At 37.6% G+C, this 14,354-nt stretch overlaps 1 protein-coding gene across 13 annotated transcripts in view; it reads right to left on the minus strand.

Annotated features, from left to right (window-relative positions):
* Positions 1-14,354, minus strand: part of UNC79 (unc-79 homolog, NALCN channel complex subunit) — a 110,193-nt gene that overhangs the window by 32,676 nt on the left and 63,163 nt on the right. For 11 of the 13 annotated variants that reach the window (XR_003991095.1, XM_030484006.1, XM_030484010.1 and 8 more), the window contains 7 exons: positions 12,142-12,258; positions 10,069-10,152; positions 7,607-7,709; positions 5,833-5,973; positions 1,832-1,870; positions 756-868; positions 584-669 (listed from right to left, as the gene is read on the minus strand). Coding sequence is in view for 12 of the 13 variants with exons in the window: in XM_030484006.1 (XP_030339866.1) it covers positions 584-669; positions 756-868; positions 1,832-1,870; positions 5,833-5,973; positions 7,607-7,709; positions 10,069-10,152; positions 12,142-12,258 (683 nt within the window). In the remaining variant the exon portion in view is untranslated. The remainder of the gene's footprint in view (positions 1-583; positions 670-755; positions 869-1,831; positions 1,871-5,832; positions 5,974-7,606; positions 7,710-10,068; positions 10,153-12,141; positions 12,259-14,354) is intronic. The other 2 variants (XM_030484011.1, XM_030484005.1) reach the window with 2 other exon arrangements.

A 14,354-nucleotide genomic window follows, 5' to 3' on the forward strand; every position in this document is an offset into this window, starting at 1 on the left:
AGACACAAGCAGTTTTAAAGTGATGTCAAAATCTCTGTATAAAGCAACTGCCATGTTTTTGGAAGATCAGGATACATGCAAGTGACTAGTGCTAGTGGGAGGATAAAAGTTACAGTAGAAATAAGCCAAGTGCACAGAGAGTAATGATAAAAAGGCAGGAAACAAATCTTTGGGCTACTTCGAGAAACTGCCACCAGATACAGGGGAGAGGGAGAACTGAGATGCATGAGCAGCCATGCTCTTGAAAAACATAAACTGGCCCACACTACCAGTGTGTAGGACAGCTCCAGGAGCTGGTCTGAGAAAATGAAAACAAAACAAAAAAACTAAACCAAAGAAATAAAAAAAATAATCAAACAAACAAAACTAAACAAACCAAAAAAAAAACCAAACCTCACATTAGTGACAGCAAAACCCAGAAGGAAAATGTTAAGGACGGCCTAATCCTGCTTCCAGGGACAAAAATTCACATTGCTTTTGGTGATGCAAGTTTGAACTCTTAATGAATGCGGATAAGTGATTCAATATACCTGATAATGCTAAGAAAACTATCACCATTAACAGAGCCAATTAGCCGACATACCTCTAACAGCTGGCTCAGAGCAGCAATGGAACTCAGCTCACTGAAGTCCATAAGAGACGTGGCCAAGGTCCGTAAAAAGCTTCCATCTGAAATGCAAATGACATTTTTGCACTGGCTGTCCATACAGATGTAACTGAAACTGTCAGAAGTACACTAGGGTACTGCACGTTACCTTTAATATTGCTTTGGAAGAGCTGGGGAAAGATACCGTTGGGAGCCAGCTGATGGAACACACAACGGAGGAACTGCTTGGCCACACCTGCAGCATTTCCAGGGATCATCATACTGAAATGAAGGGAAGGAATTGGAAGAGGGAAGAAATTGATTCCAGATGAAACACTTCTCAAAGCTGACTACAAGGAGAAAACAAAGATGATTCTATTCAATTATGGAAGTGTTCAGCTATGAGTGAGACAGTCGAAAGCAGAACTGTCCTGATCCCAAAACACAGTTCAGCATGTTGATTTTATGACTTCAGCTCAACTATGTAAAGCTGCAAAAGTTATGTACACATGCCTCAAGTATTTACATCTCAATAAATAGTTGCATTTTCCCTGATCCTCCAGACAGTTTTATTTGTGAGTCATGAGAGCTTGAAATATAAACCTTCTCTCATCTTGTGTATTTCACTAATGTAGGATGGGGTTCTTGGCTTTACCATAAAACATATGAACAACAGGTAAACACACGCATTACACTTTTTGCCTCTTGCCGTTTCCTTCAAGAGATGATGTACTTCCTAATCACTCATAAAATGAATGGTTTCACTTAAAAAGCTAAAGTATTATCTATTTACTCATAAACTGCACATCTTAACATGTTTTACAGCTTCTCAAAATGAATTATCCTATTCAGCATCTGATTTACATAATGAGACATCACTACCAGAAGTTCTCCATGGCCAAGTATGATTCACTTGACTGAATGTATGGAGATAATTTATCAAGACAAATACTGAACAAAGAACAAGCTAGAAAAACCTGCACTGAAATTGTGGAGGCCAGAAGGCATCTTTAAATTTTGTCTGAATTTGAGTTTTTTCAAGTTCAATACATATGAATATGGGTTCCTTTCCATCATCAGAACACACAAGATACTTGAAACAAGTGGGAAAAGGCAGGTTTTTCCTCTTACTCACAGACCTTTATAAAGTTTTAAGAAGTTAAATTTAGGTGATTTCAGGGCCAGGGAGAAGGATACTTTAGATTAATTGTTTCATTTTGGCCAAGGTATCCTTTGCTATCATACCTTTCTGCTTGATTAGAAAAACTGGTACTTGATGCCAACCTGGAATAAAAACAAACAAACAAACAAACAAGTGAAGCTCATATGCTTTTTTTTCTATTATTTAATTTCTAAGTAAGCCAAAAAAGTAGATTTTTTTTTTTAAATAATAAACAAGAATTTTAGAGAACATTTAAAATGTCACCTGAAAGGTCTTCTGAAGAGGTCTTCTAAATTCAGTCAAATTGTGTTTGCACAACATATAAACTCTATTCAGTTTTGTAGTCTCACAAATATTTAACAGCTTTAAAAACAAATCTACTTGCCTAACTAGCATGAAGATAATGAAGTAAAGCTATTGCCTTACATGCACATCATGGATAATTACCAACCTGGAGGGATTTGGAGAAAAAAAATGTTTGCCAGAAGCTGCCTACTGACTGAATTGTTTCTGATTAACACAGCAACATAGACTAAGCCAAAATTCTTACTTGGCAGTATGAAGAAAGGCTTCTAGTTCCAGATATTGGCACCTAAATAACTGGACTAATTTCAAAAACACTAAGTACCTATGAGCTCTTGCAAAGTCAGATGAGAAATACTGGTTTCTCAAAAATCAGGTCAGTTATTTTAGTACCTAAATATAGACTTTAAAGCCAAATATGGGCATTCAGTGATGAAAATACTGAACACAACCGTAAAGAAAAACCATGCATTTCAATATCCAGGACATGTAAATGAATAGAATCAGGGCTTATATCAAAGCAACACACCTTTAATACTAAAAGCCATTAAAAGCAATTATAAAGACATACACTGGAAGCATCTGTTACATACAAAAGACCATGCAATTTTTACTTTCATTTGCTGTACATGTATATTTCTTCTGGTATCAGTTGATATGTCTAAATGAAAAGTTCATAGAGCTATGTTAATTTACATCTGCTCATAATCTGCCTTCAATGTTTATCTTTGATTCACGATCCTTTTAGGCTGGATTTAGCTGTTGCTCGATCCTCTGTCAGCCTCTGTTCTGAAGAGAGTTTCCTCTCTAGTCACCACTGCAAAATCCAGTAAGGGCCCTAAGGCAGCTCAGCCAAATGTATCAGTGTAAACCAAAATGCATGGTGATTTTCATTATGATGCATGACAAGCTGGGGACATAGCATACCTTCAGCAGTGCAACAATCTCAGGCTTGATTGTGCAGGGGATTGAAAATTACATTATCCTCAGCTGTCCCAGCAAAAATCAGAAAAACCCATTAGAGTCCCTGACTCCACGGTTTTTAAGAGGAGTCCACACTAAAATACGACATATTCATTCTGGTATGCAAAGCTAATTCTGGGTGAAAATGGGTCTGAAGCTGCCTTCAAAGAATACAGACCTTGATTCTGGAATAACTGTAGCATCTGCTACATTAAAGCACATGAGGATTTCTGCAGAACGCAGTGAGACTAATCACTTACTTTCAAAAAAATCTACTGAAGCATACAAATAGAACAGCATAAATTATTTCTTCTAGAAGAACTCAAAGTCCTACACGAAGTTTTTCATCCTCGTGAATGTAATAAAGCAAGTTGGGGGGTTTACGATAAACAAAACATTTGATTTCTAACTTTGAAAAAACTTCATGAGACATGAACTACATTAAACACTTGGGAACATCTGAAACCTTCTGAAATGTATAGCTTGTATGTATTTATCATTACTATTCTAAATATTTTGTTGCACAAAGGCCATGAACCCCCATCAGTACCTCCACCTTGCAGACCACAAAGCAGAACAGTAAATGGACAGTAGACAGTAAATGCATGTGTTCAAATTTGTACATGTTAAGAACAGAAGTTAAGCTTTTCAAAGCTCCTTACTAACTCACAAACCTAAATGCCTAAATGGCTTTGAAGCTCTGAAAGCTAAATCTCACCGTAAATCAAGGAAATAAGAACAAATGAGTCGAAAAGTTTTATTCAGGAACTAAAACATAAAGTTAAGTGCATGCCAGAGTCTTATAAACATGTCAAGTTGTCAGTAACTTGAACCAAGAACTTTTTCTGTTCTGAAAATAGATGCCTATCTGTACTTCTCGGTACCCTCAATTTCCTAACTCCTTGTTTCCTTTTCTAAGCATCAAAGTAGTAGTTCTTTTTCTAAGAATAAAAATGCAAGAAGTCTAATTCATTTTCACCTCTGCTGTCATATTGGTATTTAGATGTAATGATATGGCACTGCTTAATGAAAGACAGTGACTTAGGCTACATACGTGAAGTTCCTGAATGCCTGTCTGTATATGCTACTTATTTTGCATATATTCAAAATAATTCCTTTGTGAGGAGCTTCTTATTGGACTTAGAAGTAGGAAAAAAACACAGGACATTTACCAGGAATACCCCATGTTGCATGTGATCTGCTGCTCTGAAACAATCAGCTGTCTCACTCCAAAGATGCAGCATTTTTTCCTCAAAGCACTGAAAAAAGAAGCCCACTTGGCCCTCACCCCTTCATAATTTATCTTCCAAACTATTTCCTCTCTCTGGCTGTAGTACTGTTGTCCTTAAAAGAATCACACAGAATGGACAGCATCTGTCTAGATTAGAAACTTTGCCTCCATCAGAGTTCATTAGCAATGACAGCAGGGAACTGCAGCCTTGCAATTAATGGAAATGGAGGACCTGGATACCTGCTGTGTTTAAATGGAACTGGGAGGTAGTGAAGAGGCAGAGCTGCAAAGAGCCGCACCCCTACAAATGGCACAGTCAAGCAATTTTAACTTCAGTCATTGAAAAGAACATGGAAAAGAAGAGCAGTGTCTCATTTCCGCACTACTAGTGCTGTTCAGAAGTTTATTCTGAAATACCCAAAGCATCCATCCCACCTCATACACACAGAATCACACACAATCATTAGGGTTGAAAGGGACCTCTGGAGATCATCTACCTCTTAGGCAGGAAGTTGTGGAAGTGGCCAAGGCAGCAGTGACAAACTAATACAGTAGTAATGGTGCACTTCTGTCATCCCATGCACACTAAGTAAAGGTCACAAGAGAAAAATAACATACACCAAATGTTTAAGAACTTATCAGAGACAATCTTGTGCAGCAGCTGATTAGGAAGTCCTCATAAGGAGATGCAACTCTTTACTTAGTCTTAATCAGCACACAAAATATGGTTGAAAAGCCTGAAGAGCTTTGGGTATGCTAATGAATGATCATACCCAGGAGTCAACAGTCCTCCAGGAGCAACAAAACTTAGAAAAGCTGGCCACATTTGTGCCTAACTTCTAAAGCAGGAACTACATAAAAGAGAAAAATTCTGTTAAAGCAGCAAAAAGGGGTAGTCGTGAGAATTCAGTCTTTACGAGAAGCACAGAGGCTGTTTAAGAACATTACATTGGAAGCACAGGGCCAAGGTACTCCACTTGTAAGGAAAGACTTCAAGAGAGCAGAAGAAAGAAAAGGTGAGGGAGGTTATTAGAAAAAAGGAAGGCTTCTTTCAAAAAGCTTAAGTCATGTCTCAAATGAAAGCAGAAAAGAGCACAAATTCTGAGAGATCCAACGTAAAATCCACAAAGCGGCAAGCTAAAAAATGGTTCCAGGAGCAAATAGAAGGAGGAATAAAAACTAACAGTAAATTTTTCTTCAAATAAAACAGGATTAGAAAGTACACCAATTGCTGCATCAGTTGCTGTTCAGGTAATACACAGGTCACTCAAGTAATATAAAGGTATTGCAGAAAACTAAATTTATTCTTTACATGACTGCTTACAGTGGGACAAGCTGGGGAGAATCCCAAGATGGAACCTCCCTTTGGAGGGTAAAAAGGGACGACGTCAAAGGAGCTGGCCAAAATTGAAGTGACAGTGGAATAATTTACGTAAGAAATTAATAAAATGGTAACAAAGCAACAGAGAAAACCATATGCTATTCACTTAAGGGTTCTAAAATATATAACTTCATACAGCGATGTAAACCCAATTCAGGGCATAAAATTCTTTCAATCATATGGAAGAGAGGAAAGTCTGAATTTACCTTCCTACAGACTGCATGATGTCCAACAGCAAAGGAGCAGCCAAGTCTGGACTAAGGTGAATGAAGGTTGAGAGCACAACTATGGCCAGCCCTAGTGTTTCTTCATCATATTCTTCAAGAATAGCCCCACAGTCATGGCACCTGCAAGTAACAGTTTTAAAAACTGACATTAACAAATTAAAAATGAAGTATTACTGTACGTACATATATGTATAATTGTCTTTTTAAAGTACTATTATTTAGTACATTATATTCAAAATGCATTTAGAAAGATAACGTAACTGTGATATTTCTATAATTAATGACAGTCCATGGCTTTCAAACATTAATAAAGCTTCTCACTAGCTGCACTGGCTGTTTCGTCACTACTAAACGAAGCAGGGCCACATGGCAAGCCTTGTTTTGCGTCTAACTGTTAGCCAATTCCCTCACAGTATTGCACTGCTTCAAGAGAAATCTGCAGCAGTGGAGATCAGCCCTCAGAAAGATGAAGACCAGCCAATTCATGTGACTTGGGTTCAGGCAACGGCTCAAGTCCCTGGCACTCTTCTTTAGCACCATAGACACAATGACACTTGTAGATGATCTTAGAGCTGGAACAATTTCACATTGTCCTTCATGTCAGTGATGAATTATGAATAACAAATTACACAATTAGGAAACAATGATCTGATTGGTTCCCACAGCAGTTACAGCTATTAAGAAATGAAAGGACCTCTCAGGGGCACAGAAGCTAAGATTTCAGAGAAGTCTCCTTTCCCAGGGCAGATTTGCTGCTGAGTTACTTGTCCTTCCTGAAATGCTCAAAGACAACTGACTAAGTTCTAAAAGGGCTCCATAATGCCTAATTATAAAGGGGATGTCAGATTTAAGAGAGATGAGACAGGCTTTCACAACCTATGAAAAAGGCAAACCAATGTGGGAAACTTTGTCCAGTAGGAAGGCTTTCTTAAGTTGATCAATTGATTGCTAATGACTCCAACAGATTGTGATATTTTAACTCAATGGAATTGTACAGGCAATTTTCTTGCCTTTGTCACTGAACAGAAAGAAAATATGACAACAAAGTTATGAAAGTCAAGCTCAGCTGGTCTGTATGTTAGGTCATGCTATAGCTTTGGTGATCATCCTGGCATGTCTGTCTACTAGACTGAATGCAGAAACACAAACAAGAACTTCTGGTTTCTCTTCACAATTTTTTATCAAATCAATGCATGGCTCCCTGCTGACTGCTTTACTCCTCTACTAAATGAGTACACTTACTAACACTTCCTTTAGAGGCATTTTTACCAACCAATTAAGGTTTGCAAAAGTATCAGCATTAAAAATGCTATGTTCATTTTTATGAACATAAAAATGTGTCAGCGTTGATGCTAACACATCCACGGTTACCTATTTCAACAGAAACCCAAAAGAATTTTTAAAAAGGTTTTGTTTTCTTTTTTTTACTAAGGTGAGAGCAGCTTCTGACGGATCACAAGGAACCCTTGATTTAAAATACAATAGAAAGTGCTTCCCATGCCTTCTGTGCACAACGAATAGCCCAAATCATCATTTTGCCTGTGCAAATTCACACAGGTCTTATAGAATTACAAGCACATCTTGCAGGCAGTGTTTAGAAAATGTTTACCTTGGTGTAAAAAAAAAGTAATTTAAAAACTTAACATAGAGAGAAATGATAGAATGGACTTTATTTCCGTAAGGTGTACCTATACTTTAATTAACATATTTGAAGTTCAACTAGTTCTTTGAAAGGAACAGAAAAAGAACTTACTTGTCAGTCATCATAATGGGCTGGTCATCAGCAAATTCTTCTGGCGCAGGTACAAACATACTGACTATACTGGGTGCTGACAGCAAGCTAGATTTTGTGGCACCTTAAGGCAATTAGGGAAAAAAAATTAAAAAGAGAAAGAAAATCACAAAACAGAAATCCAAACTGCTTGAAGAGCAGGCTTCTAAAAAAGAGCCATAATGGTTTTACTGTGCATAGGAATAAGAAATAAAGTGCATCTACAAAAAGATATATAGCACATTCTTTGCCTCTGCCAGATCATTCCAACTACCTAGAACTATCAATTAAAAAAGAAAAAAAAATCCTTGAAGAGAAAGATAAGAAAGAACAAAAATTCCATGAAGGCAGATGGAATTGTATCTACTCATTTTTTAGGGGTAGAGAATGATTCTACAGTTGCTATGAGGCTGGACACCTGAAGATTTGCAGTCTTCCCTTGTACTTCTGGAGAATTTCCTTCCCGTAGTTCTCAGTGACACAGAGAAGGAAATAAGTTCATATGTCTTAACACCATCAATCATCAATCTGTTCGTACCATCCTTATCAGAGGCATAGGAGAGAAATCAGGAAAGGACAGCTAGAAGAAGTAATTCATATGGAGTTGAGAAACATTGAGAACATTGGAGGGCTGATGATTAGAAATGCTTTCCATTGAATGTCTTCACAAGCATCTTTATTCTCCAAACCTGAGTTTTTCAGTTGGTGGCATGCTCACTGCCAACACATGGGGTTGCCTTTGCCTTTGGCATATTTGTGCACCTAATTTCTGACAGATGCTTGTTTTAAGACGCAAAGTTATGTATCATGGAAGAGTCAAACTCTTGGATTCTCTGAGTGCTGCTTTCCAGAATTATAGCAATATAGGCTAATCTGACAGTCTAACATCTCTTTAGTATAGTGATTTTCCTCCCTTGACCCCTTTGTTTTCATTAAGCAGACCAAAAACCACAACAAAAAAAACCCAAAATGAAATAACAAGAAAAAAAGAACCAGAAGAGGCAACACTCTAGCTAGTCTGGTTGCTAAGAAAACCTCAAGAAGAATAATCAGACTCACTCATGAGCCATCAGAAACTTGGATCAAAGCTACTGTGGTGTATGAGCTATGTCATTCATCTGCAATGCCTTGTGATGATCATTTAAATATTATTAGCAGTTTCATTCTCCATTAAGATAGAAAGAGAGATTCAATTCTTAAAGTTTCTCACTTTTTCTTGCCACATGTAGCTGACATGATAGAGACAGCATTACTCCTGTTCCCATACAGTTCAGCTCCAATACTGAACCCAGGGAGCTCAGATGGTAAATAAGCTATCTCCAATGGCATCTCATTCCAAAGACCCACCTATGAAAAGTTCATTTTGTTTTTAGGAGAGTATCAAAGCCCTTTTGATGCCAATCCAACTTCAGTAATCCATTATCAACTTTCTTGCTGGTTGCTTCAATTCACAGATTCTTTGTTGACATTAGGCTGTTCTGAGAATACTTAGCTGTGGAAACAGGAGGAAGCTTCTCCACCTAAGCTAGCTTCACATGGAATTTCTGATGAGATCATACCAGTTACTGCAGGAAAATCAAACATAGTATCAGATCTCAGGCAAAAGAAACTAACATACTCCACAATTTCTGAACTCCAAATATGTAGAGTGATGTGGAGGGGCTTGTTTCACAAGAATGAGACAGGTTTTAAACAATCACTTTACTAAGTATGGAAGGAAATATTTCTTTTACATGCAGAGTTCAGTACTTCATAACTGTCCCCTGAGATTTTGCTGGACATAAGCAGACACTCCAGGAGGCCCAGAATACTCTTCAGTAACGTAGGACACCATCCAGAACGCAAGGAACAGGAGTAGATTTTCACATATTTCTAGCTATTTCCCCTCCACACACAAATGAATAACAATCCCTCTACCACGACTTCGGAAGTTTCGCTGTCACGTTCTCCAGATATAAAACCCACCGCAGCACACAAATGCTAAAAACTGTCATAATGCAGGTTACAGTGTTGGAATAAGACTTCACTACTCAAAATAAATATGTCCTCTCTCCTGCACTGATTAGCAGGAAAAAACCCAAGATTTAGGCAAAGAAGGTAGGTCACTGGCCCACTACAAGGCTGTAAGAAAGTCTGGATGTATTTTGGCCATGAGGGAGAAGAGCTAATTAAGAAATGAGATATATAGAATCTTTTATTTCCAGTTGACAGCCAAAACAAGTAGTAGCAGAAAGCCAGCACTTCTTACCAGTTGCACCTGTCTTAAATTAAATGTCTTGTCTAATAACTTTTCAATAACCTACATTCTGCAGGACAGTTGAGGGTTTTAATACAGCTGAATGAAACATATGCTAACCAAATGGTTAGCACCATTTGGTACTAACCAAAAAAACCTTCCTGGCAGTCTTAGCAGAGAGATCAGGTCAAATGGACACTGAACTAACCTCTGATTCTTAGTGGTGGTCCCTCCAAGTCGGGGTTTAGGCAAACAGGGACATTGCACAGCCGCTTTCCATGCTGTATCTGCTCTGTGAATAAATACAGAACTTCAGTCTCCAGAACTATGAATCCAGCATCTGTCATGAGCACCACAAGCCTCATCACAGTTAAAACAAGAGAAAGACAAATACAGCAGCTATTAAAAAAAAAAAAAAAAAAAAAAAATTGTAGAATAGTTAATTTTTTAAGCATAAGAAAAGGGGGGGAGAAGGGAAAAGGAAAGAAAGATGAAGTAAGTCCACAAAGGAAAAAGGACACAGATAGCCTATACGAAAGATGGCATTTTAGAAAAGTAAGTGTCATTAAACAAGAAAGGACGTTCTACCTGTAAAGATTCAACAAGATATGAAATATAAGTCACAAAAAGAAAAAGATGGTGTTTATTAATACCAGCAGACTAGAAGTCAGGTATATTTTGTGCTGACATAAGCTAGACACAAAATGATTTTATTTTACAGTTAGCAAGCTTGGGAAGAGAGTGGTTTGAAATAAATGAAAGAGGCACATGCTACCTACCAATGTTTAAAGAAAAAAAACCAAAACATGCATGAACCAAGCACATACCATATTTATGTGGGATACTGTGGGATAAGACTATTTCCTAGTTGTTATACCTGAGTGTAATGAGTCTCAAAATTCTGGTGTGACATTGAAATGACAAATAGTCACACTGAGCATTTGTCTTAAAAAAACCTTTTTTTCTGTCCAAATACTTTTCCTTTGAAGCTAGTGGTTGAAAAGGAGACTGAGAGATGCAAAGCTCTCCAGAAAAGCACATTTTACTTTGTATCTCCATGCTTGGGGGCCTTTAGCGGGAATGAATTCTGAAGGGAAAAGTCACAGATGTGAAGAAAGCTAGTGGACTTGGAACAAGATTAAGAAGACAGAGTTCCTAAGTGGTTTTGAGTACTGACTTGTTCCTCTTGAATACAAGCTAACTACTTCTTGCAGAATGAAAGCAATAACTTTTTCATCTCTTAACTCATGCCTGAGAAACTAGGTTCACTAAACAAACTTACCTGCTAATAGGACAAAAAAAACCAGTTATCATTGACAAATTCTGACCTTTATGATTTAAGCGTCATGCTCAGCACGCTACTCAGCACACTGGAGTAGACAGGATAATCCTAAACTATATACCATACCTTTAGCCATTCTTTAGCTACAAGATTTAGTCAGATGGAACTCAATGCTGAAGACTGAATTAAGCAAAAATTTTAACAGCTGTCCAGAACTGGTGGCAAGAGATATTCAGCATGCTAAGTTTCATATAACTTTTTAAGCATTCCTTTCGCTGGATGCATCTGGATCTGCTGATGAACTCCTAAGATGCATGATTCTATAATGTCACTAACATTAAGGTTGGCAATAAAATATCTAGCATTTATGATAAACCATAATGTATTCATTGTTTAATCACATCTGCAACAAATTTGGTCACAAATGAAAATACTTTATAGAGGCAAAAACCAAATAAAACACTTGAGTAATGAAGAAATTATGTGCTTAATTCAGTTTTCATTGCTTTGCATTCATCTTAAAGGGAGAAAAAAAAACAGGTCAGTGTGTGAACAGAAACTTCAGGTGTTCAGTGTGAGCTGGCAGAAACTTCTCTAACGAGAAACAAAACTGGCTGGTATAAGGCACAAGTCTTTGGTGTACCAACACCATTGTAAACATACATGCAGATAAATGGCTCCATGCACCACAGATGAAATTCTACACCTAAGAAATCAACAGTGATACTTCCATTTCATTGAATGAGGCCAGGAAATAATCCAAGTGATATGCAAAACTGTAGGGACATCACTGTATCAGAGGGACTACCTCCCAAATATGTGTAATTATTCCAATTCATACTAGGTGACAATCTGGTACTCACTATAAAGTTTCACTTTAGACTTGAGATTGATTACTTATCTGCAATGGTAGAATAGAAATACTCACTTTTTTAATGGATTGATACAGAAAATAATTGGTTTAGGAAATAGAAATAAAGAGCAATAAATGCAGCTCACCAGTATCCCAAGTGCTGATATTGTGGGGAGCACTAGACTGGTGTTCCAGCTGCCTCTTCATTAGCTGGTTCATTGTCAGAGCTCCCAAAGAGCCTCTTTTCATTTGTCTGAACTGAGCTGCAAGTCAGAAATGCAAAAGGATTTCAGGGGCTCAGACAACATTTAAAACTGCTCTTATTTCCTGATCTTACACACCAGCATGAGATAAATAGTGAAAGGACAATGACTGCTTGCTCTAAGGATCTTGCTCAAGTAAATATGCACTTTTCACACAACTACACAGGGTCTAATTCTGGCCCCAATGATATCAGTTATAAGTGACTTGGATTAAGGATGTCATCCTCTGCATCAACTGTCAGTGCCTTTTTGTCTCCAAATACCATGAAACTCTTTAAAACATTTGGTATCTGTGAAGTGTAAGATACTACTCAAAATTCCCATGCTGAAAGATGATAAACGTATACTTGAATCTCACTCACGTACAAGGTATGAGGAAGGAAACTCAGTCTCCTCCCAGCAAAACATGAAGGACTGCTCTGTCCATGCTCAGTGTAGGAAAACAAATTCACTGATTATGTTCCACCAGCACCCTTCACGGGTGACAACGTGAACAGGCCTCCTAAATACCCGCCACTCAGGCACAGCACCTGCATGTTCTTCTGAAGCGTGAAGCCAGCACGCCTTTGAAGATGGGTCCCTTTTGTAACTTGACTGCCATTCTTCTCACACAAAGCTATCAAGCAACAAGCATTCAATTTTCCTTCATATGACTATTTACAATACTTTAAATGCATATTACTGTTTGCTTTAAGAGATATGTCTCACTGAATAATGCTCACACACACAAAAAATCTGTGGATTTCAATTTTAAGGCTTTTTAGTCATGTATTTTATAAGTGCTTAAATGGAGGAAGAAACAGATCCTGACTTTTTTACATTTTTCTCCATTCATAAAAAAATTCAAATTGAACGAGCAAAATACATTCACTTTAACAGTTGAATCTGAGCAATGTATTTCCACCACTGAAACCAAAAATCATAGTTTACAGTATGAAGACAGAGTTCTAAGACTCTGCCTGCACAAGGCATCTGAGACTGCTGACACGCATCTCCATGCAGGAAAGCTTTATAAATGTTGCCATACATATATGTTTAAGTGCTTTCCTCAACAGGGCCTTCAAATAAGGGTGACCAAGCGAAGTCTTCTCCTAATGATTATTTTCATGTGCAACTACATTCAACATCTTAAAAAGGGTATTAACATAGTATCAGGTAGTTTCATTCTAAAATTTCAAACAGTATCCAGCTAAGCTCTGAAAAGAAACCTAACATTTCACATTATTAACTGTGATAAAGGAGTACAGACAAGGGATAAACTGTAAGTTTCAGAAAGCTCTGGGGGGCTGAGTGCCTTCTCCTAAACTTGCTCTACTCAGTTTCTATCTGAGAGTTTTAAATTCAGAGAAAGCAGAGTAACACCTAACAAAACAAATACAGGCCCTGAGTAATAATAAACACAATGATAATTTCAGTGGGATCTGCACACTGAAATTATTTTATTGGGTGAAATCTTTCACGTTTGCCTTCATTATATCCTTCCAATGTATCAGAGTGCATTTAAACTCTATTTTTGGTCCAAGCACAAACTTCTCCAGCATTGCTTCAAAGCAGCCCTTGTGTAACAGAACTCCTGGAACTGAACCAGACCAAGAGACCATTCCATGTTTCACTTTCAAAAGTTGTATTGCAGCTGCCTTTCACAGCAAATTAGGAGAAAAATAGAATTTCCATCGTTCCCAGGGCAAGGATTTTAAATAGATGCTTTATCACTTTATCAAGCATAGAATTTCTTGATGAAAGAGCAGCAATTAACATTAGAACTGACAAGACTGCTTGGAGCGCAGATGACTGTCAAAATATAGAAAATTATCTCTTTGAATTTTCTTAACAGCTTTTGAGATTGTAATTAAAAAAAAATTCATGCATATTTCACATCATCGGACTATTACTGAGCATGTTTGGATTTCCAGGGTTATTTACCTGATTTCACAAGGACAGCCATGATTTCAAATATTGGTAAGTGAAGAATAAAATCTAAAAACCAAAAAACCCAGAGAGGTGCCAGCCTTTGAACAGTGCCGGAGCCAGGCTGATTGCTGTGGACTGGCATGTGACTTTTCATGCCTATGACTGTCTAGTGGCATAGGAAGGGA

The sequence above is a fragment of the Strigops habroptila genome, chromosome 4 (assembly GCF_004027225.2).
Source record: "Strigops habroptila isolate Jane chromosome 4, bStrHab1.2.pri, whole genome shotgun sequence".
Taxonomy (NCBI): domain Eukaryota; kingdom Metazoa; phylum Chordata; class Aves; order Psittaciformes; family Psittacidae; genus Strigops; species Strigops habroptila.